The sequence below is a fragment of the Leptonotus elevatus genome, chromosome 21 (genome assembly GCF_054856555.1).
Source record: "Leptonotus elevatus isolate MCC_2025b chromosome 21, RoL_Lele_1.0, whole genome shotgun sequence".
NCBI classification, from domain to species: Eukaryota; Metazoa; Chordata; class Actinopteri; order Syngnathiformes; family Syngnathidae; genus Leptonotus; species Leptonotus elevatus.
Window position 1 is genome coordinate 10156691 of NC_141259.1, and position 23482 is coordinate 10180172.

Consider the following 23482-nt stretch of genomic DNA (forward strand, 5'->3'; position numbering starts at 1 on the left):
GCAGATGCTCCCACAGTCATTTGTGAAAAATACACTCAGCCTTTCAAGCCAAACCTCTTTGAAAATCCTCAGTGGTACCAGCAAAAGTTTTTGAATGTTTATGGAAGAAACACTGCAATATTGCAATATATTTTTCTATTGGATCAAGCTGCTAACATACTTCTAAAGCTCCTTAAGGTGCTACAGAACTCTTTTATAGTTTTAGAATGTATTGTTTGTTTTCAAAGTATTCATTTTAGCAGAGCAGCTGGCACGTGCACGACTGGTTGTACGATATATCTTCATATAGTTTTACTGTACTGTGACGAGTAGTCGTTGTTTTTACAAACTGTATCACACGAACAGCCCATTTTTGCCCCACCTGTGTTACTTTTCTTTATGTATATACATTTGGGAAGCCTTGTCATTGGGAGAGTTAACGAAAAAGTGAAGTTTTTTTGTTTTTTTGGTGATATATATGTGACAACATTCAAAATGAGATGAAATCTATTCAATGAATGCATTCCAGCCATGTTAGTATTTTTATGTGTTGCATTATAACAATGCCATCCCATTACAGTGATGGAATTGATTGACTGAATGATGGTAATTCTCAATATTTAACTAAAAATCTATTTTACAAACTACTGTTATATTTTTATACATATAGGCAATGTATTTATATACATATGTATACACGATGTACAGTATATTGATTCAGTACTGTATATGTATGCACATATATGTATGTGTATATATAAACCTGTGTATGTATATACACATTTATATGTATGTAGGTATGTGCATATATCTACAGTATGTATACATGTGTATATATTTGCATATGTGTAAATATGTACATATGTGTAAATATACACATATATTCAGTATGCATATACACACATATATGCATATATATTAATACACCTATATTTGCATATTTGTGTAGATGTGTATATACTACTGTATGTGTGTATATATCAAAAATATATTTAGAAATGTTTGTAGTTTTTGTAAAATAGAAGTTTTGTTTTTTAAAACACTGACATAATCCAAAGAGGCAGATTATTTATTGTTTTGCATAATAACCTGATTTTTATTTACATGCCTTGCTGCTATTAAAATGGGGATGACATTGTCAACTCCAGTGTTTTCATGCGATGTATTGAAAGTTCAATAAACGTAAGAACATTTTATGTTGTGTGTGTTTTCTTTTGTCAGTACATCCCCCTCGAAAAGTATTGAAACGAGATTTTTTTCTTTATTCTTTTTAAAATGTTTTTATATAGTTTTAGACCATTACTTAATCAAAAAAGACTGTTTTGAGAGTATTATGCAGATACGCTACGGCACTTAATAGCCACAAAGTCAGCTAATTATATTTTCAAAATAATGTTGTAATGGCCAAACACAGTTAAATCTGAACAGTATTGTCTTAATGCTATAAAATCCGATTTTGAGTGTAAAACTCTTCCTACATTTCCTAGTAACAAATGATTGGAATGAAGCATTTTCAAATCGCGTTACTTTGCCACACGCAATATGGCGGTGACGTTGATGTACAATTCCACACCAAGGTGTACTCTATGTGCATGAACAGACAGCTCTATCCATGTATGCCCATAGACCCGATTTTTTTTCTTTTATAAACTGTATTTATATCAATAGATATTTTACAACAGAAATGTGTAAAGAGTAAAACTTCACAATGCATAAATACAAAGAGAAAAAAAATACCAAAAGAAGGAAATCTTCGCCTCTGCGGACCCGTCACCTATAAATGACGTCACAAACACGCGCCATTATCTAGTAAAGACAACACGATATCCATTAGTGGGTTGCATTTCGTAAAATGGCATGCATACAAGTTCTGATAAATGCGTTGAAGGCAAGTTTTTAAAGGACATCTTCGTGTAAAAAAAAGGTGTCAGAATGCGACACCAAGGCGGTTGATAGAAGCCATTTTCGGAAAAGAGGCATCCGGTCCGAGCTGTGGTACGTCTTCATTTAGACACCATGCCTTCTCCAGTCCCTCCAACCCGTGTGCTTTCCAAAGACATTTTCCCCTCCGTGGACATCGGGACTTGCAGCAGCCCTTTATCCAAACCCTCGTTCGGCTCCACCTTACAGGTCCCAGCCCAGCGACTCCAGGGTAAAGTTACCAGCCGTCTGTGGTCCTCTGTCATCTACTGGAAGGAGCTACACTGCGTGCAGCCGATCGGTTCCGGTGGCTTCGGCTCTGTCTACAAGGCGAAATACCTCGGGAAGATCGTCGCATTGAAAAAGGTCAAGAAGTGCACGAAAAACAAACTGGCCTCTCGCCAGAGTTTTTGGGCCGAGCTGAACGCGGCGCACCTTAGTCATCGGAACGTCGTGCGCGTAATCGCGGCCACGACTTGCGTGCCGGCGGACTTCGGAGACGAAAGCAGCATCGGAACCATTATGATGGAATACGTCGGAAGCAGGAACCTCCAGCAGGTTATTTACAGCTGTGTGGAGGATGCACTGGAGCCGGACAAATGGCTTGGACACTCTTTGGACATCTCGCGTGGTTTGCAGTTCCTTCACTCCCATATGATTGTTCACCTGGACATCAAACCAGCCAACGTGTTGGTGTCCAGTGAGGGCGTGTGCAAGATCGCAGACTTTGGCTGTTCTGTTCAACTGGATAAACGTCAAGCTTCGGAGGTGTTTCCGTTGAGTAACACAGGTGGCACGTACACGCACACGGCACCGGAATTGCTCAAGGGTGAAGGTATCACTGCTAAATCGGATATATTCTCCTTTGGGATCACCACGTGGCAGCTGATGACCAGAGAGCAACCTTACATGGGGGACAGGCAGCATGTCCTTTACGCGGTGGTCGCTCAAAATCTTCGCCCAAAAGTTGAGGATCAAGCCGCGTTCCAGTCGGAGCTTGGGAAGCTCTGCAAGACTTTGCTGAGCAGATGTTGGGCTGCAGATGCCCCGAGTCGATTCAGCGCCCAAGAGCTGATTACACAACTGGAGAATCTCCATGCACAATTGTGACTTCTCAGGGACGTGTGCGTTTTAATTCCACCCTGAAGCTTCACCCAAAAAAGTGAACATCTGTCTTCATGTAGACTTGTTTAGATAAAATGTCCCACCTGTTGTTGCTCCTCCTATTTTTCTTTCACGCACGCTTTTAAAAATGAAGCTACTGTTGCAAACATGAAGCATGGCGATTTATGGAGGAAGCATTATTTTAAATGACTGCCTGTCATTTTTGTTCAGTACTGTGAAATCATTTTTTTTTTCTTCATTCCTACCTCATAGCACCATCATGTGTTATCACCATATGGATATTTTAACCCAATGTCTTAACCTTTAAATGTTTTGTGAGTGTAATTTGTTTGTGATGTGACATTTTACTTGTATACTTGAATTAAAATGGTTTCACGATTTTTACTATTTTGCATCAAGCTTTTACTGAGTGACTGCAGTATTTCCTCAGCAAAATATTATTTAAATTAAGTATCTGTTAGCATTAAGCTAGCATACATGTTTTGGAAGAGGAGAGGAGAGGAGAAGTGGCAGTAAAACGGGCCAACATTCAGCTGGGTGTAAGAGATAGACTTGAAGACTCTCCGAAAGGCATAGAAGATTCATTGGTCAGACAACTATTATGACTTTTGCCCTTCAGCTTGGCAAAGTTGGCAGAAAAAGAAAACAGAGCATTTAAAATGAATGGATAGTTCATCATTGCATTTGATCGTGTCAAAACCCGACAGACTAATAAAATGAAAGGAAAACAGACCTTGTAGCAGCTCACTTTCAATAAATCAGCCACAGATGAATTTCTTCAGCATCCACCTTGAATTCTTCAACTTCGATGAAACTACTCCGGATGTCAATATGCAAAATTATCAGCGTAAAAATGAGAAAGAAGCACGTTTGGTTTCATTTGTTGTAAAACAGCAGCATCTAGTGGACGACTGAAAAAATACAACAACAATCGATTCCCATCCGGGATTTTTATCCGTTATTGATTAAACGTCAGTTAACCCACAGGAACCTACATTAACTAAAATATCGGTCAGTAACTATGGCTATTTTCGTTATTGATTAAACGTCAGTTAACCCACAGGAACTTACATTAACTAAAATATCAGTCAGTAACTATGGCTATTTTTTTATTATTATTCCCAATTATTTAAGAATACATTTTACAGTACATTTAATTACAATAAACATTTAATTTATTTTAACACCAATCAATTTGAGTTAGTAAAAACAGCAAATAAAAAAATGAAGTACCGTAATATATTTCTCAGTTACTGCTATTAATGTTAAATGATATGACCATATATGGAGAAAAAAAAACCTGCTGTTTTTGTTTTAAACTGGTTAGTAGGCATAAGCAATGCACGTTCCACACCAGTAGCTGGCGATAAGACACTTAAACGTATTTTACTAGACGTCATTAAACAACGAGATAACTCATGATTGCAGACGTAAACAGTGGGAAAATAAGTTGATTCTTCCAGTGGAGAAAGGTCATTTGGTTGTTGCCAAATTTCGGTTTAACGCAGAAAACAATGTCAGAAAAGCAGATGTATTTTTCTCTTGACGAATGTTGAGCAGACTGAAGTAAATAGCGGGTTTTGGTCAACAGTTTAGCCGACCTAGCTAAAATGGCTAACACGGGGATTTTGGAAGTCCAACTGACGCACATTCGACGTCATCACATTGGCCACGCCCGTTCAAAGAGCTTTTCAGGCTCTTTGATGTTTGATACTATATATTGGACAGTTAACAGGCCTCGTAAACATTTCTGACTCTGCACCTGTTGACAGCAAGCACAGACGAGAGAAGTGAGCAGTTGAGCACTGATAATTCATCAACGATTCAACATCCATCCATCCTCCATCCATCCATGGCTGACGATACTATCAGCGTGGTAAGTTAAAAATATTTTCTAACATGCATAGCCTACTAAAAATTTATTTTTATTTTTTTGCATAATGTTTTTGTGCAGCATTACATCAGTGTGGAGAATGCACTATGCGTCTTATAACTTTTTAATTTTTTTAATAAAAAGCATCTTGTAATGGATAATTTACTAGCTGTTTGTTAAAAATAAACTACTTAGTTTTCACAGTACTGCATACTCTAAATACGTTTTCAATCATAATAATGATGTTCCCACTTTTGCAATACAATGCTTGTTACCTTAAATTACACTGGTCAACAGATTAAACCTTAGTTGGATTTTTTTTCTTTCTGAAATGTCATAGCAAGCAAGCAAACAAAAAGGTGCAAAAACCTGATGTTTAAAAAAAAAAAAATAGAAAATGGATGACTGATGAATTGTTAGATTAACTGACATCTTGTGTCTCTCTTTTACCTTAACAGACGTCACTCAAGAGCTGCGGAATAAGCGATGGAGACGAGATCCTGCAAGGGGCCGACGAAGAGAAGACATGGCGACATATAAGGCTGTGTGTGGCCCAACAAAAGAAAGAACTAAAGCAGGAGATAAAGAAGCAAAAGGAGCACATGGAGAAAGAGAGTAAAAAAATAAAGGTGCGCGAGACGAGAGAAAAGAAGGAGAGAGAAAAGCAGGAAAAGAAAGAACGAAAGGAGCAAAAGCGGGAGGAAAAAGACCGGAAGAAGCTTCTAAAGAAGAAATTACAAAAGGTCAAACCAATCAAGTTTAAGCCGAAAAAGAACTTGTCCTTCTGTGACGTCACCATCTACCTGTTCACAGGTGACCAACAAGTTACATTGCCATTCAGTTGATGAACCTTTTATCCTCTTTTCTCCCATTGAATAATTGTCCAATTTTTCACTTGTAAATATATTTTTTTCCCAAACAATTTTACAGACTACATGAATTTCATTTAATTTCTTGAAAATAATGACATTAAATAGCAAAAAAAAAAAAAAGTATTGTCTACTTTATGATATATCCTGTTGTTGTTAGTTTGACGTGTGGGATATCGTTTTAGCTCTGTAGCTACTTAATTCATCTTTTGTCCTTTTTTCCTCCCATTTACCTTTGTAAATAATAAAATATTTTTTATCAAGCAATTTTATAGACTGTGTGGATTTCATTTCATTAAAAAAAATCACATTAGATAGAAAAATTAAAATGATGCATAGGAAGAGATGCCATGTGTTGTCTACTTTATGATATATCCTTTTATTTATTTAGTGTCTAGATAGGTAAGTGTGCTGTCCACATGTTTACATATTTTTGTTCCATGACACATGAAAAGTTGAGCTAATAAAGCAACACATTTGTGGTTGTGAGATAGGACTTACTGATTTAAGTTTGTGCCACATTAGTTTGGTTGAATTTTGTCAGATTGCAGCGAACGCTTAAGACTGGAAGTTTTTCGTAACAACTATATATTTATATAGATACATAGATACATAGATAGATGAGTAGTGCAAAAGTTACAATATTTTTGGTTAAAAAATAAAAAAAGGAGGGAAAAAAATTTACAACAATATTTACACATAATTACATAATCATGACAGCAACCACCCAAACTGATATGGGTGTTAATACTTCACTTAACGAACTTAAAAATGGAAAAAGTACCGTTTCACACAGTGTGTTTAGTGCTCTCATTTTGGCCATTTTGGAATATTCCATTTCTGTAACTAGGAGGACCCTCCATAAATATGATCTTCCATTACTTCATAAAACAACTGAGGTCTTACTGTACAAAACAAACAAACATGCTTTATAGAGCATACTGTTTTGGTTCATTCATATATATTTTTTAAACATTTATTGACTTTTGGTTAATTCATAAACAACTTGGCCGTTACCTGTTGACGTCACATCAACAATACCAATCAGCACTTTGGCCACGCCCCACCAAAGGAGCTTGACCTGTCGTGTCCATTGCTCCTTTGATCTTGTGTACATTATATATTGTAGTTTTTAGCGCGATTCTGCACTTGTGCACAGCACGAGAAAATCGAGCACACGTCAACATGGTAAGTCACAGATATTTATAAATTCATACATCGTTTAGGGTTTTTGAAAAGAAAAAGGAGGAGAAAAAGGTGACGTTTTGCGAGAAGTTGACAGTCTACGTTTAGTCAGGTGACCAAATCCATTTATTTCATTACTTGACTCATTGAGCCATTTTCAACACTAAGAAAATAATATTCTGCCTATAATTAATGTAATAGCGTCATTATTTTTACTTTAAAAACTAATTTAGCCACTTGCTGTCGACTGAAGATGACATCACCTTTACTGAAGAAATAGGCAAGAAAACAGGGGAGCCGTGATTGGTCGTTACCTATTCCTTTAGTACAGGTGATGTCATCTTCAGTCGACAACAAGTGGAACTTTTTTTTAACAATTAATTGTACATGTAACATTAAAAATAATGAAATTATCAAATGAATTCTGGACAAAATTTTAACTTTTTTAAAACTTTTGTTGGAAATGGCTCAATGAGTCCCTCTATAGTTGTCTTTTATATTTTTGTAAATAAAATAGTTACAATAAACAATTTTGCAGCCTGTATTCAATGATGCTTATCTATTGAAAATCAAATATTACTAACATAAAAAACGCCTAAGCACATTTCAACCTTGTTTTATTAAATTGGTTATCTCATGTATTGCAATAACTAAAATAATGAAAAGTTACTGTCTGAACTATTTAATTCAATGAAATATTGACAAGTAGGAAGACAAAAATAAAATATAATTTATTGATGAAATGTCAGTTAAGCCACAGCAACAAATAAATAAAATGAAACCCTGAAATAATTAACATATGTGGCAGTTATTAATGGTAAATTATTCCCAATTTTTAATAGAACAATACAGCTGGGAGAAAACTGCAACAAATTTAAAAGTATAGAAATCTTTCTATTATCGGTATCTGTCAACAATGTGGATGGACGGATGGACGGATGGACGGATGGACGGACGGACATGATGCAATTGAACTCTGATGTATCTAAAAATATTATAATTTCATCAAAAATAGCTGCCACTGCTTTGTGTAAAGGACAGATTAGGTAAAACATCATCAATTCAAGATTTATTTAAATTACATGTGCCTCAGTTTAACATTTTTCATCAAAGATCCTAATGGTATGATCTATTGTATATTTTTAGTGCAGCCAGGTTATAAACTTCAATACGGAATTAAAAAAAAAAAAACGAATTGATAGCTGGGTACTGATATGCAGCAATTATCATACATGTACAAAAAGCAACATTAAGAAAAATGAAATAAGATTCAACCCTTCAAATCAGTGCTTACAAACCCCAAAACTCACTTAACAACGCCCCAGTCATAAAAAAATTAGCCCCTGGCACAAGATTCCCTGATTGACAAAAAATTGTGTGGACATGTTTATTATAACAGGATGCACAAAAAACTCCCAACAAATCGACTATTTTGGTTAGAAGCAGCCATTATGTATGAATTCATCAAATCTGACTTACCCACTAAAATGGCCAACTTTTAGTTCAATTTCCGGCATGCTTCCTTCAGACGTTTTGACGCATCGTGTTATGACAGACATGTCTACCAAACACCAAATTTTACACACACTAAATTCCAAGCACAGGCTTTTCCAATAAAAACAGTGTTCTCTATGCTGTTTATGTACAGCATATGTTAATGTTCTGGCGTTATATTTTGTATATTTGCACGGTTGGGTCCAAATGACTCATTTGAGTCCCGCGCTTTAAAAGTCAAGCGCGAGACAAGAAACTCCCTGTATAAAAAGTAAACAAAGTGCAATACAAAATGGATTGACTGGTCAAACCCCGCAGTCGTTGCTCCTGTCTTGGACTTTACGTCGGAGGATGAGCGCGGTGGACAGCGAGGCCACGCCCACGTGGAAGGCGACCTGCCAGGCGTTCCTCCGTCCGCGCAGGAAGATGTTGCATAGGACGATGGCGCACAGCAGGCCGAGGGATTTGGCTGCTTTTAGGCGAGAGTGGAAGACGTACAGGTGGCACTGCGGGGGGACCGGGGAAAAAGGTGCTTCAGGGACAGTTTGGAGATGTGACATGAAGTGCGTTTACCTGAAGCAGGCAGCAGAGGAATGCCACGAGGAATGCCACGACGTTCCACGCGCTGTCGTAGTCGTCCTGTGTCAAGAAAAACGCATTTTGGTCATTCGGCCCAGTATAAGAACTGCAGTCGGGAACTGGCTAATACCTGGAATGTGTATTCTATGAGGTGCACGCCTCGGATGACGTTCAACGATGCACACATGATGTTGAGGACCAGCAAAAGGATGCCAGGAGCGGTCACTGGTTCCAGTTTGATATTCTGTCCTGGGAAAAGAATCATAAATCATAAAATACTCCAGCAACCGGATGTATAGCAGTGGTGAGGGTGCAAACCAGAAGCAGCCGATTGCTCCACGTCGCCATTTGCGGAGCCATTACTGAGCTCGACCTCCTCCAGGGTAAGAAACTGTGGCGGGCGGAGCCTCAGGTCATCCTGGACCTCCGCCAAGGTAACCTGTAGGGCCGGCCCGCCCTTGTGGTTGTACTGCTGTTTCAGCTTCTGAATTGTGCAGTCTGTGTGGGACACAGGGAAAATGTGAAGAATGATTATTAACTCATTTGCTTCCAAAAACGTATAGAAACGTAAAATTTTAAATATTGCCATGGTCCCAAAAAAATTTGGTAAGTTTTTTTTTTTATGTTTGTTTTATGCTCGAGCATACAGAATGCTTTGATGCAGCCTCTGACCTGAAGAGGTCGCTTAAAGCAATGGTAGTTATTACAAAAAGCAGCCAGCAGGTGGCAGCAGAGATCAACTGGGGCCATGTTGCAAAAAAGCTATTTCCCCCAGTGTTTTGAACAGATTTGTGAATAATAATGAAACTTAGCTATATTATAATACTATTTGCTCTAAAACGGAAACAGATAAAACTATACTTTTTTTTCCTGATTAAAAGAAGAGACTCTAATCTTTCTTTTGGTAGGTTCCATGTTTTATAGCAATACAACACAATATTCTGTGGGCCTTGCAAAATCAGTCAAAATCCAGTAAAATAGCCAGGAGCGAAGGGAGCATTAGTAAAAAATAAAAAATAAATAAAAAATACTTGCCTTTGACTGGAGAAAAAAAAGAAGAAATTAGATTGAATGTATGTGAACTATAAGGTGTAAAAACAAATGTATAAACAATATTTAGATTAAATGAAATTTCTACATGTATTAAAAACTAAATTGCTAAATACCCCAAATGTATATTATTTAATTAATTAATTAATTAATTAATTAAAGTCAGGTTTAACAACCTCCAATAAAGAAGTAAATATTTGTATTTGTTTGATCAGCTTTGAAGAAGGTCTTTCGACACACAAGAATTGCCAAATACAGCAAACACAAAGCCTCAATTTCTCTTCCAAACTTACCAAATTCCAAAAATGGATATGGTCTGTCTGCCAGCGACACAACGCTGTGATTGTAGCAGGCTGTGAATTCCCAGCGCAGGTCTTCCAGGAAACAGAAGGCCATCGCGATGGGAATGCTGCAGTGGCACACGCTCATGTAGGATACGCCTTCTGAAGACACCAAGCTGAACATGTAACAGGAGCACAACAACAAGGTGTTTAGTCAACAAAAGTTCCGCTTTTTGACAGGTTGTTTGTTTTCTCTGTTTGTATTATTAGAATTATAGTAGCCAGAGCATTCTGGGTCTTCATAAAAACACCAGGGGTCGCAGTTTTTCCGTTGCAGTGGGACAGTATTTTTAGAGCAATTTTCCAGTTATGTTGCTTTTGACTGAGTCGCCTTACTATATATTGAGCTCTTGGCCCTTGACTGCAACTCTTTCTGGGAAGCGGGCCAGTGCCTTGCTGATGGTCTTGAGCTGCTGCTTCCTCTCCTGCAGCTCTCGGTTGTGCTCAAAGTCGGTGGAGGCGGACAGCGGGAGTCCATCCCTCACTCGCACCACGAAGGCAAACAGGATCAGAGACATGATCCATGAGTACTTTTCTGTCTGCATAGGTATAAAAATTAAAGACAACACCGAAAAGAGTAAAGGTCATCTAAAATAATAATTTTAAAATACATTAACAATAAATAAATAAATAAAACAATAATAAGTTTCAGCATTAAAACAATATATAACTATAACTGCAAGTAAAAATGGGTAAACAGGTTACTGCCATAGTTACCTTTTGAAAACTTCTAAAACGACACAATTTTGTAATGCATATAAAATAACATGCACAATTTTTTCAAAGAGAAAAAAAGAAATACGTCTAAAATAATAGCTACCTAATATACTGTGTAATGTTATGATAATAGAAAATATGTGGACTTGATTTCAATCAGAAAACATGAGAGCTTCCCAAGTCTTAAAAATAACAAATGAAATGCATTTAACAAAAAAAAATAATACAGAGTAAACAAGTAAAAAGTAAATAAACAACAGATAGAAAACATGTAGATTTCAATCATCATATCGATATGCAATTTGTATTTTAATATAAATTGGCAAAGGAAAGTTGGACTTGTATTTTGTTGTAAAAATTACCAATGTATGTCCTTTAACTGCCAGAATATTCAAGAGGCCCTGCCTATCCTTAAACACCGCAGATTGCAGCCTCTTCAGATAATAATAGACCAATAATAACTAAAACTCCATCAGAATTCAAAACAATCCAACACATTTAATCAGTTTTGCGTCTTTACTAATGTGGTGGTATTCATAATGTTATTTAAGCACACGTTTTGTGCAAGTTACTGAAATAAGTGGAGCAAAGTTGCACCTTACCTCATGATAATAAAGGCTTTCATTGTGCACTTTGCCAGTTAGCTTACATAGCTGACTACGCCACAGTTTTAATGTAGCACAGCGCCAGGATAACCCGAGTTACGTAGATAAATGTGAACTATTTTTTTTCTTTTTTACAATAACCACAATTCGAACTAGAATCCCCGATAAGCCTGTTATTACATGTAGAAGCTAACAGGCTAGGCAGCCAAGCAGAAGCTAGCACAACAAATAACTACGCACTACGGCGACTCGCGATGGACAAACGTTAATTTCGTCCAGCTTGTTCGGCCGGAAGCTCCTCAGACGTAACATCACTTGCTAACGAGTTAGCGCAAGCTCCTTCCAACGGTGACTATAGCTGATAATTGAGCTAGCAAGTGCTACACAGGTTTGCGCGCTACTATTTAAAACATTATAAATCTGTATTTTGAACTACCGCGTTGTCTTGGGAGATACAAAAATAGACGCTGGGCTAGTTAGCATTCCCTCGCTTAGCAGTCGTTTCGAACGGTCGATTAGCTTTCGCTCGTGTTAACATTTATCAGTCGTAAGCGACTGGAATTTATACAGTGTCGACAGATTTGTAAAACATTCTTGTGTCGTGATTGTGGAATTTGAGGTGACGTTAAAATGGTAAATAAAAGCGCAGCACTTGTTGGTTTGGCCTGATAATCTCGTATTTGTAGCGTTCATGGCTGTGTGTGTGTTCATTCTAAAATGGAGGCTTATTGTTTACTATTAATAGAAGGATTGTGTGATGAGGAACACGCAATGTATTTTAGCTATTAATACATTGCATTCAGTTATTGGCCGCTCGAGTGCGTCTTTTGTCTGTCGTATGCATCAGTGTTTCCTTACATTTTCATGAGCCAAAACACATATTTACATTAGAAGGCAAAAGAACAATTAAAAATGTCACTATATTTACTGAAATTATAATTTTTCTTACAATTTACTTACTCAGTGTGAAATCTAGCCTGTTAAGTTCAATACAAAGCTATTATCCCGTTGTATGAATTACAACAGGTTCAACTTTACAGTTCAACTTTACTTTCTGCCATCATGGAAGAGTATACATTAAAATTGTTCTGTTTGTCACTTTATGTCGCTGGTATAAAATAGAATAACAAAAATACATAAGTTGTAGTAAATGTTTTTGGGACCAATTAGGTGACATTGGATAATTTCCTGTGGCAAACCTTATGCTCTCTCAAGGCACATGCAGTATAAATCCGGCCCTCTCTCTAGGCATCATCATCTTTCCTCCTCCCATCTGCCACCACCACCACCTCCGCTTTCACTCTCGGTCACATTTTTCAAGCTGTTCTCTATCCACTAAGACGGACAAACTTGAATGCACACGAGCATTTTTATATTTTCATTTTTGTTTTTGCAACATTTTAGGTCACCAGGATTTGACTACGATGGGGCTGAAAGATCGGCCTCAGTGTTACTTTGATGTGGAGCTCAATCGGGAGCCAGGTAAGATCTTTTTTTCGGTGTCAAATGAGTTTAGTTTCATGAAGGTTATTTTTGTCATCACCCATTTTCTCACTATTGCATTCGTCTGGTTAGGAGTTGTTGAGTTTATTGTTCCTCTCAGTCTCAGAAAACGGATACATTGTATGTGGCCTAATGAGTATATATCTTAGGCCCAGGGTCCAAAACTTCATGCAAGTCCCCCCCAAAAACACATATCTGAAATTGAACAGGAAGTATTTTATTTTGATTTGAAGCAGCCCTTTTAGAAAAATGCCAGTGCTTGTACTTGGATAAACTCTCACGAGGGAATTTTACCAAATGAGCCCCAGTCTGAAACAGGTGGTTGATGTTTAATTGTCATCTATTTCGGGTGTATCGTGATATCAAAGTTTGATTATTATTTGGACGATCAATAAAGAAAAAGGGTGAGCGAGGACACTTAGAAGTTGGGGGTGGGATCAGCCCCTGACACCAATCTCATCGGTCAACCCGAAATTCAGTGGATCAGGACAGGATGCCAAAAAAGTCTCAAGAACCCATGTCCAAAATTGAACAGGAAGTAGGCCATTTGCTTGATTCAACATTAAAATTTTGCGTGATAGCTCCAGCATCACTGCTCCCGGCTGTAATTTCTGCTATTATCCGTATGAATGTACTAACAAGACCAGTTTATTCACCCCGGGCTAAAATGTTTTTCTTGCTCGGGAGGGACTAAAATACTTATTTTTTTATTTACTTATTTAAAAATAATAATAATTTTTCTAAGACTAAAATACTTCTAACAGTGTCTTTCATTTGTCAGCGTCACTACAGGTGTTGTGTGTAATCATGTTTTGTGTTTTTCAAGGCCAACTAAAACATTTCTTACAAACATGTTCTAAAAAACTAAATCAAGCTTACTGAATTAAAAAAACTAAAATCAAAACGAAATAAAAACTAATAATAATAATGAAAGATCCAAAACTATTAGAGCGTGCTTACAATACACACTGCATCCCCCGCACAGAGGGAATATCAGATGTTCTTCATACCTAAATTCCCTTTTACAGAGCCACCATTAAAAGCTGGCCTTGACGTGAAAGGGACTTCTGTCTGGAAGAATCTTAACATTACAGCTTTTCCGAAACTGTGTAGTCTCTTCTTATTTTCTTTTTGTTTTACAGTTGGGCGAATTGTCTTTCAACTTTTTTCTGACATTTGCCCCAAGACCAGCAAAAACTTTCTCTGTTTGTGCACTGGTGAGTACAATTTTTTTTTTTCATATACCAGTAATGATTTAGAAACATCTTAACCTATGACCCTCATCAGACAACGCTAAAAAAAAGAAGAAGAGAGAACTGGCTATATATTTTCTGATTGAAGAGCTAAAATGATAAACCAGAAAACACTGGGGGAAACCCTGAATATCAAGCTCAAAAGGTCAACTCGCAAGATTAGCAACCTACGACTCCCATCTTGAACAAACAGCCCTCTGTCCTCTTCAAATGCAATACCTTTGGGGTGGGGAGTCTTGTCGTCTCAAATTCATTCTTCCCCCTCATGAAGACTACTACTAGTAGGTCTGTTGTACAAGCCTTTGATTGTGTACTCAATGACAGTGCCCCTTTTGTCCTTGCAGGTGAAAGGGGAGCCGGCAAAATAACAGGGAAAAAGCTGTGCTTCAAAGGCTCCACATTTCACCGAGTTGTAAAGAACTTTATGATTCAGGGCGGCGACTTCACCGAAGGTGATGATACTCTCTCGCTTCGTCGGCTCACTTGTAGTTGGACGCTGCTCCGTGTTTTTTTTTTAATTTTGTTTAAACGTGACTGAGTTGACGTGGGGGATAAGCTTTCAGCAGCACGCTGCGATAAAGTGTAAATGTGTTGGGATCCTTGTCGCAAATAATCCTGAAACATGTCACCACTTCACAGGAACCGGAAGAGGAGGAGAGTCCATCTATGGTGGCTACTTTGAAGGTAATTGGCTCTCAAATGATCTAAACACCCTATATGTTTTAATCTCGTAAATCTTTCATTTAAACCAAAGCTATATAAGCATGAAAGAAATATTGCATGCAAATATTAGGGCATTTAAACTATGTGTGTAAGAATTCCCTTGTTGGATAGCTTGCACTTTATTTGTGGAATATCCTGTGTACACTACTGGTCAAAAGCAAGAGGGAAGACACAAATCACAGTTCTGTATGAGACTTTCTTTAGTGTAAATTGAAGCAGATTTTTAATATCAATTTCAAAAGAACCTATGAGCACTCCAATACAAGATATATACATGTTTTTTCGGTAGTATGCAACAGTTTATATCTTTTCTTTTTTAGGAAAGTGCAGCATCAATAGTTTTCGTTTTAGGTCATGAACAACGCAGACCAATGTAACAGTACCAGTTTGATCAGTCTGTATTATTATGCTATAGAAACACCAATGGCATTTGTTATTGCTTGCTTAGTTGCATGGGACTAGAGTTCATTCCCTGTCCCTATACGACATACAAAGCGCTTTGTTCTCTGCTGACAAATTCGAACGTGTATGAAAATCTAGAAGCTATCCTATGGGATACAGTGTCACAATTGTCTACTTTTGACCGGTAGTGTACTCTAATTTCCCTGCTGTCCTTAATGTCACCGCCTCCCATGTACAGTTTTATGTATAGTCAACCGTTAAGGGCTTTTCTTGACCAACAATCAGCATGGAGCGTAGGCGTTCTCTTTCTTGAATCCTCTTGCCTAAAATTCTCCAACGTTATTCTTTTATTTGTAGAGGGGTCTTTTGCAAAAATGAGAAGGTAAGCCCATGTACACATGCCCACACTGTCCCCTCCACCACCACCACCACCACCACCTGCCTTCAAACCATATTTGTACTGTGAGTGGGTCTGACGGGGAGCTTGTCCGTTCACGCACAGCTGCCCTTTCTCAGCGCCTCAGCCCGCTCACGTTTCTTTTTATGTTACATTGTTAAAAGCTTCAGTGCCCTTTATAAGGTTGGCACCATACACTTACTTGAAAACCCTAATGGCACATAAAGCCTTCACAAACACTTGTTTCTTCCCCATTGATAAATCAGTTGTATTTTCCCCCCCATACTGATTTTGAAGCTATTTGATTCCATTTGTAAATAAACAGCAATCTCCAAAATGTGAAGCCGCAGATGTTTTTGAATCACTTTCTTGAAGGGCTCATGGGTGAGGCGATCACTAGGTTTGACGGATGACACGGATGCTTTAGCTTTTTATATTCTGTTGCATTTCCTGTCTTTGCCCCAGTATTTATTTCAGCACACTCTACTGGATTGCACGCCTCACACAAAATTACCCGCCCCCCCACCCCCTTGTTGTTTTTCTCTGTCTGACAGATGAGAATCTCACTCTCAAACATGACCGCGCCTTTCTGCTGTCCATGGCCAATCGCGGGAAAGACACCAACGGTTCACAGTTCTTCATGTGAGCGTCATTCTTTGACCATAAACCAAAAATCACCATTCTAACTACAAATTTAATATCACATTGTTATCATTGCTTCTGAATAAGTTCCACTTTTGCTGTCTTGTCCCTTAACCTGCTTGGGCATCGACAACCCCCTCGTTCCTCTATGTGTAATTTAGAAATGATAATACAGAGAAATATCGATTCAAACCTTTTTTTACCCACAAATGTGTTACATTTCTTCTCTTGCCGTTTTTTTGTGTAAAATTTACAGAAACTCTAGCATCCTGCCCTTCCAAGGTAATGTGTCTCCAAGGCTGTGCTTTTCTCTCTTCTCTTCTCTCTCCTGACTATTACCATGTCGTAGTTTGTATTTACAAACATTTTGCAGTGGTTACTTTGGATGTGAACAGTAGTCACAAATGGCTTTAGGTGACCTATTACAGGGGAACCTCCACACGCAATAAAAAAAAAATAATCTGGAATTGAACCAAAATTCTCTTGAAAAAATGTTGAAAATCTTATTCGCTTTTAAATTTAATTAAACTTCTTGTGAAGGTTTAAATTTGAATTCAACAGCCTAAATTCACAATAGATTTGTAATCAAATCTCCTTCAGCAAAAGGTCTTTGTATCTTTTCCCATCGTAAAATAACATCAGACTCTGTCGAGTTTCTCTTTTTGTTCTCATTCTTGTTCTCCCTTTTCTCTTTTTTTTACGGTCCTCATCTCGCCATTGATTGACGCGCCTTGCTTGGCTTTCACACCAGCAGCACAACCAAAATGGCACCTCATCTTGATGGGTATGTTTAAAAAAATAAAAATAAACCTTTGTTTGGGACTCCCATGTTAATTGTCTTCTCTTTACTGCATACTTTAGTGTACATGTTGTCTTCGGCCTCGTCATCTCCGGTTTTGAGGTGATCAAGAAGATCGAGGGGCTTAAGACCGATTCAGCAAGCCGGCCGTATGCTGATGTCAGGGTGGTGGACTGCGGACAGCTGATCATCAAGTCAGCTAATGACGGCAAGTCAGACATTGTGAAATAATGATTTGATCCCTTGCTGAATTGGTATGTTAACTCACAAAAAAAAAGAACATTGTAAAAAGCTTTCCACTGGTACTTTGGCTACTCATATTTTGTCAGGAGTAATAAAAACAACGGTTTCACAGCAGCCTATTTCATCAAAACCTTTTTTTTGCGACATACCTTCATTTATGAGTCCTTTTTTGTAACTAAGAATGGCGAATTCTGGCTCCTGTTTTTTTACCTGTGTTTTTTTCGCTTTCTTTGTAAAACACTACATTTGAAAGGACATGGATGACAACAGGACTATTTTAGCAAGAATATGTCATTTGAGTTAAAGAGCTTCTACATACTGATGTATCAACCATGACTGATTTTGGTACTGACAAACGCTGTTCATTTAGGGCTCCTGGAGCGCAAAACATACACAACCAGTGTATTTGATAGTATACCTGTTTATATAGCGATTAAAGATGTCTGCATTCTTTTTTCAGTTATGGAAGGCAAAAAGATTAGGGCGTCCCATTCTGCTGACTCCTCCCTCAACTCGTCTGACTCATCATCTCCAAGCTCTTCTTACGGGGATTCTGAGAGCGACTCCGAAAAGTCCAAACATCGCAAGCACAAGAGACACGCCAAATATAAACGGCCCAAAAAGCGGAGGAGGCTGTCCAACGGAGAGAAGACGGTTGACCTTGAATCTTCCAAGCAAAGGTGATACCATCTAAGTTTTTCAGGCACATGAAACACATCACTACTTGGCTGGAGTTTGTAATAAAAAAAAAAAAATTGCATTCAAGCTCTCGCAAGCCGGCTAAAGAAGACATAGGAGATGCTGATATGGAAGGAGAGAAGGACCACGGCGGGAAGAGGGAAAAGCCCGTCGTCCGTCCAGAGGAGATCCCGCCTGTTCCCGAGAACCGTTTCCTGCTGCGGCAGGACATGCCAGCCCAAGAGAACAAAGTGGAGACGTCAGTTAACACTGGATTCTCATTTCCAAAATTGCTTACTGTATAGATAAGTGGGATTTTTGTTTTCCGTTTTTCTAGAGTTGAAATGCAAGACTCCACACTTGAAGCTGAACAGAAACCAGCCGTGTCAAAGTCTGGACGGAAGATCAGAGGCAGAGGAACAGTTGTATGTTGATTCATGTGATCATTATAAAAAGCTTCAGTTGCTATTAAACGCATTGGGCTAATTTGCTTCGACCAGTCCAGGGTGAAACCAACCGCTCACCCTGTGTCAGCTGGGATAGGCTCAAACTCAACCATGATACTATAGAAAAAAGTATAATTACTGTACCAGATTGCTTATTGCATTTTTAATCTGGCGCCATCAGAAGGATCATATAGATTTTAAGCACCATACACATTTGCTCCGTGGAGCCATATTATTCACACATCAAGATCTTGTCGGTTTGTCCGCAGAGGTACCACACACCCACCAGGTCTAAATCTCGATCTACATCGGTGGGCGAGCGCGGCAGCAGTGAAACTCCGCCCCACTGGAAAGAGGAGATGATGCGGACTCAAGCGTATCAGCCTCAGAGTGTTGAGAGATGGAGCAAAGGAGACCAGTATGATTCCATAATAAAAACATAAAATACCATTTATCATGTTTCTGACTGTGGGCTGAAATGACTGCTCTTTATGCAGATGGGACAACAGAAGCGAGTCTGCGTGGTCAAGGTCTTCAGAGCGTTCGTCAGGCCGGAGCTCGGAGCGGACCAGCCCGCCACGGATACTTAAAAAAGAGAAGAAAAGAGCCAAACATAAGAAAAAGGCCAAAAAACGGAAACATGGGAAGAAGAGGAGCTCCAAAAGCAAACGTCAAGAGTCTTTTGCATCAGAGGGGGAAAAGTCGCCCTCTTCAAAAAGGTCCAAAGTCAGAACGTCTCACTCAAAGTCTCGTTCCTCTTCAAGCCGGCGTTACACGAGAGGGCGGTCCTCTATGTCCCGATCTTACACCCGATCCAGATCTCGTGCGAGGTCTTACTCAAGGGCCAGTTCTTATTCACGATCCAGAAGCCCCTCCCGCTCTAGAAGTCGCTCCCGGTCTCGATCAAGGTCCAGGTCCTATTCTCGATCGAGGTCCAGACACAGGTCCAGGTCGTTCACGCCAAACAGAAGGAAGAGTTCATCCAGATCTCCAAGAAAGCAGAAAACCAAGTCGAAAGCAGACGCCACCAACCAAGTACCCGGGAAACTTTCCGAGAACAAAGTCACACCGGCGTCCAAAATTGCGACGGTCGCAGCCCCAGAGAGTGTCCCTGTGATCCCACTCAGCGATAGCCCACCTCCTTCCCGCTGGAAGCCCGGTCAGAAGCCCTGGAAGCCATCCTACATCCATACTCACAACAGCAAGGCCCAAGTGTCTTCAGTGAACATTTCTTCCATGGGACAAGCAGCCTCAGAGAATGCTCTGAGTTCAGTCCAGGAGAAAAGTGTGCCCGGCGACTCTGAAAGGGACAAGCATGTCGCTGAGCGCTCGCCCAGCCGATCCTTAAGAAGCAAGTCTTACAGTCGCTCAAGAAGCCGCAGTGTTAGCAAATCCAACTCCAGATCCCGTCACAGCAGCAATTCAGAATCTGCAGACTCTGGGCACAAAAAGAAGAAATCCCTCAACAAAGATTGGAAAAAGTATTACCGATCTCTGAAGAGGATCAAGAATATGGAGAAATACATTTCAGCTGCTACTGCTAAAGAAGCCCTATCTGAGAAAAAAGCAGCTGTCGAGCCGAGTCCTGATAAAGCTGCCTCAACGGGAAGTAAAGAGCAAATGGGAATTCAGGATGAGGAGACAAAGAATTACAGTTCAGTGCAGGTGGATAGCTTGAATAACAGATCTGGATGGGACAGTGACAGCGATAAGGTGAGCCAAAGCAACGGTGATTTCCTGTCAAAGCATCAAGAGCCATCCGGCCCAATACCCGACAAGAAGAGTTCTGGTCTTACTGGTTGGAATTCTGACAGTGATCCTGAAAACATAACCACCAGGGCACTGGCACTATCAGAAAAAGAGGAAGGTGAGGCCAGTTCTGAATCGGATCGTGAAACCTACAAATTGGCCTCGAACGCAACGGAAGCCACCGTTGCCGCCGCTTCCAGCCCGGCGCAGGCGAGCCCGGAAAAAGCTGCGCAGCCAGAGAAGCGCAAGAGCAAGCGGAAATCCAAACGTAAGCGCAAACACAAGGGCAAAAGCGGATCCCATCACGTGAAGGACAAGAGCAAGAGACCTAAAAAGAAGCGTCAGAAGCTGAAGGAGACTTTTCATTGGCAGCCGCCTTTGGAATTCGATGAGGACGACGACGAAGACGACCCAAAGAGGGAGAAACGTAGTCCAATCGCTGCAGTTGCGAAGAGGGACAAAGACCCAAATGCAACCTCTTCGAACAAGAACCCTAATAGAGAGGAAAACCGGGTTCCGCTGAGGGTAAAAGAATATAATTATAAAAACACCAAACTAGCTGAGCCTCACCATCAGCCATCTAACAGGAACAGTGCTCACACATCCAGCATCAAAGAGGACAACTCTATGGATGATATGGACATCTGTACTCCTGAACATGACACTGAAACCACAGTCGAAGCTGCAGCGGCGTACAGTAACATCCCTGAAAAAACCTCCAAAGCGACCTCCCATTTGCCCGCCAAGGCAAGTAAAGGTGCCCAACCGCAGCAGCAAAGCCTAGAACAAACCTCAGATACGGAAAAGCCAACCGGCACTGTAATTAATTTCAAATGGAGGCCCTTGAAAGGAATGGCTTTGATACAGAACGTGAACACCATACAGCTCGTGACCAAAAACATGCACGTTCTGCAAAACCAGATGTCCAGTGCTCAGGGAGTGCGAATGGAGATCAAGAGCAAGAACAGGGTCCGACCAGGATCGCTCTTCGACGAGGTCCGAAAGACCGTGCGGCTCAACCAGAGGCCCAGGAACCAGGAGAGCTCTGGCGAGGAAAGCTCCCCCTCGGAAGGAGAAACCAGAGACAAGTCCCCGAGGAAGTCCCGATCAGCCACTCGGCGGTCTCGCTCGGCTTCCAGTCAGCGGTCCCGCACCAGAGACTCGTCACATTCCTACAGCAGGTCCAGGAGTCGATCACGCAGCTCCAGCTACTCCTCCAGGTTAGAATCAACACACTTGTAATTTCATCCATGAACATAATTGCACTAGAAGCGCCAATGATGAACTGCTGTTTACATTCAGAGGGCACAGCAGGAGTCGACGGAGACACGGGCGCGGGCGGTCCCGCAGCAGCACATACAGAAGCTACAGGAGCCACAGGTATGCCCTAATTTCATCAATTAGGATTTGTTATTTCATTTTTTTGTGTTTCAAATGTGCCTTTTTGTGCCCTATTGTCAGCCGGACATACAGTAGAAGCCACACCAGAAGTCGCTCCTATAATTACCGTAGGAGATCCCGGTACGTTACATGTTTATTCCATTCATTTATATGAATGGACTACAAATGTTTTTCATGCAAATATTTAACTATGCCATGAGTATTGCGTTCGTGTTAGTTCGTGGTGGACACTGGCATATTCAGATCGTATCGCTGCCATAGGAATGGTACTGTTTTAAACAGAGGTGACTTTGTACTTTGTGGATATCAAAATGGGCTTTAAAAAAAAAAACAATTCATTGCTTCTTTCCCCAAAGGTCCGTCTCCTCTGAAAGCTATTCCAGTCGGAGTTGTAGTGGGAGCCGGAGGCGAGGGCGCCGCAGAAGCGACAGTTACCGAAGTTCAGACCGCAGATCTCGGTAAGAAGATGAAAACTCCTTAAACAAAGGTGACACTCGCTAATTACAACTTGGAAATAGAAACCAAATGGATATCAATTTGTGTTTAAAAAATGTATCTCTCTTTTTTTTTTTTATATACCAGAAGCAGGGATGGAATAAGGTATTGTTAGAATGCAATTTTATAATAATGCTAAAAATAATGTTTTAAAGGAGACATCCTAGATTTTTTTTTTCACTCTTTACAAGGGTCAAAAAATACCCCCAACGAAGTCGGCCCATTTTTATTAACAATGACACAAAAATGTGCCGTTAACACTGCGCAGGTCCTCACGCTCGTCCAGTCGCAGTTCGTCCAGACGCCGGAGTCGCAGTCGGAGCAGCCGCTACAGCTGAGACGAACCATCATCAACAACCCATCATTCTCTGTTACAGGCCAGTTATTAAAGCTCTAAGAGGAACAGAGGATTTTATGCCATTTTGCATAGTGTTCCACGTCACGACTGTGAAACATGCTCGGAGATGAATGTAGTAATACATCAAGAAGAATGTACTGTACATAAGACCAGCTAAGAATTGCTCAATTATAGACTATTTGTATGGTTATCATACTTATGGAAAGATGTTTATCATAAATGTTATTGTTTTCTTTGTTAGTGACATTTTTACTTTAAAGTTCCAGTTGTCATGTGTTCGGATTGGTTTGCAATTTTAATTGACGTTGTTCGGATGACTGTATCACGACTACTCAATAAATACCACCATTGCTCGTGAGTTCCTAAACTGTCCAATGCTGGTCCCTAGTGGTTGGAGGCAGGCAATACAAAACAATTTTATGCATTTAGTCATTTTCCACCATGGAGGTTTCATTGGTAAGTGTATTTTTTTTGTGGTTATTATTAACAAATATGTTTTGTGATGAAATGTTTAGGATAGCAACTATTGCAGGTTGGTTTCTCAAATCATTGTAGTTGCTGTTAGGCCTGCCCTAAATAATGTGTTAGTGTAAGCTGTACAATTTATAATTATGCAAAAAAAAAAAAACTTGTTGCTACTATCGTATATCGTACTT

General features: G+C 39.7%; 4 protein-coding genes across 10 annotated transcripts; 3 read left to right on the forward strand and 1 right to left on the reverse strand.

Annotated features, from left to right (window-relative positions):
• The first annotated feature begins 1777 nt into the window (after window positions 1-1777).
• On the forward strand, window positions 1778-3411 carry mos (MOS proto-oncogene, serine/threonine kinase). The gene has a single exon (XM_086066267.1). The coding sequence runs from the start codon at window positions 1996-1998 to the stop codon at window positions 3007-3009; it is 1014 nt and encodes a 337-aa protein (XP_085922393.1). The 5' UTR covers window positions 1778-1995; the 3' UTR covers window positions 3010-3411.
• A 1023-nt stretch (window positions 3412-4434) lies between these two features.
• Window positions 4435-5987, forward strand: LOC147155800 (uncharacterized). Its single transcript, XM_086066479.1, has 2 exons — window positions 4435-4900; window positions 5356-5987. Exons 1-2 carry the CDS (start codon window positions 4877-4879, stop codon window positions 5740-5742), a joined length of 411 nt encoding a protein of 136 aa, XP_085922605.1. The 5' UTR covers window positions 4435-4876; the 3' UTR covers window positions 5743-5987.
• A 2021-nt stretch (window positions 5988-8008) lies between these two features.
• Window positions 8009-12430, reverse strand: sec22c (SEC22 homolog C, vesicle trafficking protein). 2 transcript variants are annotated; one of them, XM_086065502.1, is made up of 7 exons: window positions 11735-12430; window positions 10752-10954; window positions 10368-10531; window positions 9343-9522; window positions 9155-9268; window positions 9019-9084; window positions 8009-8951 (listed from the first exon to the last, which is right to left on the reverse strand). In XM_086065502.1, exons 2-7 carry the CDS (start codon window positions 10931-10933, stop codon window positions 8785-8787), a joined length of 873 nt encoding a protein of 290 aa, XP_085921628.1. In that variant the 5' UTR covers window positions 10934-10954; window positions 11735-12430; the 3' UTR covers window positions 8009-8784. The 2 variants fall into 2 exon arrangements, with proteins under 2 accessions (XP_085921628.1, XP_085921627.1); XM_086065501.1 differs by having other exon boundaries at window positions 9155-9273; window positions 11735-12426.
• On the forward strand, window positions 11978-23184 carry nktr (natural killer cell triggering receptor). 6 transcript variants are annotated; one of them, XM_086065495.1, is made up of 18 exons: window positions 11978-12085; window positions 13142-13219; window positions 14383-14457; window positions 14838-14945; window positions 15133-15177; window positions 16570-16657; window positions 17412-17441; window positions 17519-17664; window positions 18160-18379; window positions 18466-18636; window positions 18715-18802; window positions 19093-19241; window positions 19321-21792; window positions 21875-21952; window positions 22034-22093; window positions 22330-22431; window positions 22556-22573; window positions 22737-23184. In XM_086065495.1, the coding sequence occupies exons 2-18, from the start codon at window positions 13162-13164 to the stop codon at window positions 22804-22806; spliced, it is 3978 nt and encodes a 1325-aa protein (XP_085921621.1). In that variant the 5' UTR covers window positions 11978-12085; window positions 13142-13161; the 3' UTR covers window positions 22807-23184. The 6 variants fall into 6 exon arrangements, with proteins under 6 accessions (XP_085921621.1, XP_085921620.1, XP_085921623.1 ...); XM_086065494.1 differs by having other exon boundaries at window positions 11989-12125; XM_086065497.1 differs by having other exon boundaries at window positions 11989-12125; window positions 22330-22460; window positions 22737-22865.
• The last annotated feature ends 298 nt before the right edge of the window (window positions 23185-23482 follow it).

Coding starts and splice junctions, on each gene's coding strand:
- mos (XM_086066267.1), top strand. CDS start 1,996: ATGCCTTCTCCAGTCCCTCCAACCCGTGTGCTTTCCAAAGACATTTTC.
- LOC147155800 (XM_086066479.1), top strand. CDS start 4,877: ATGGCTGACGATACTATCAGCGTG. Junction 4,901..5,355: donor CTGACGATACTATCAGCGTG/GTAAGTTAAAAA, acceptor TTACCTTAACAG/ACGTCACTCAAGAGCTGCGG.
- sec22c (XM_086065501.1), bottom strand. CDS start 10,933: ATGTCTCTGATCCTGTTTGCCTTCGTGGTGCGAGTGAGGGATGGACTC. Junction 9,274..9,342: donor GGAGCAATCGGCTGCTTCTG/GTTTGCACCCTC, acceptor TTCTTTTCCCAG/GACAGAATATCAAACTGGAA. Junction 9,085..9,154: donor TCATAGAATACACATTCCAG/GTATTAGCCAGT, acceptor TTCTTGACACAG/GACGACTACGACAGCGCGTG.
- nktr (XM_086065495.1), top strand. CDS start 13,162: ATGGGGCTGAAAGATCGGCCTCAGTGTTACTTTGATGTGGAGCTCAAT. Junction 14,946..15,132: donor GGGCGGCGACTTCACCGAAG/GTGATGATACTC, acceptor ACCACTTCACAG/GAACCGGAAGAGGAGGAGAG. Junction 21,793..21,874: donor AGCTCCAGCTACTCCTCCAG/GTTAGAATCAAC, acceptor GTTTACATTCAG/AGGGCACAGCAGGAGTCGAC.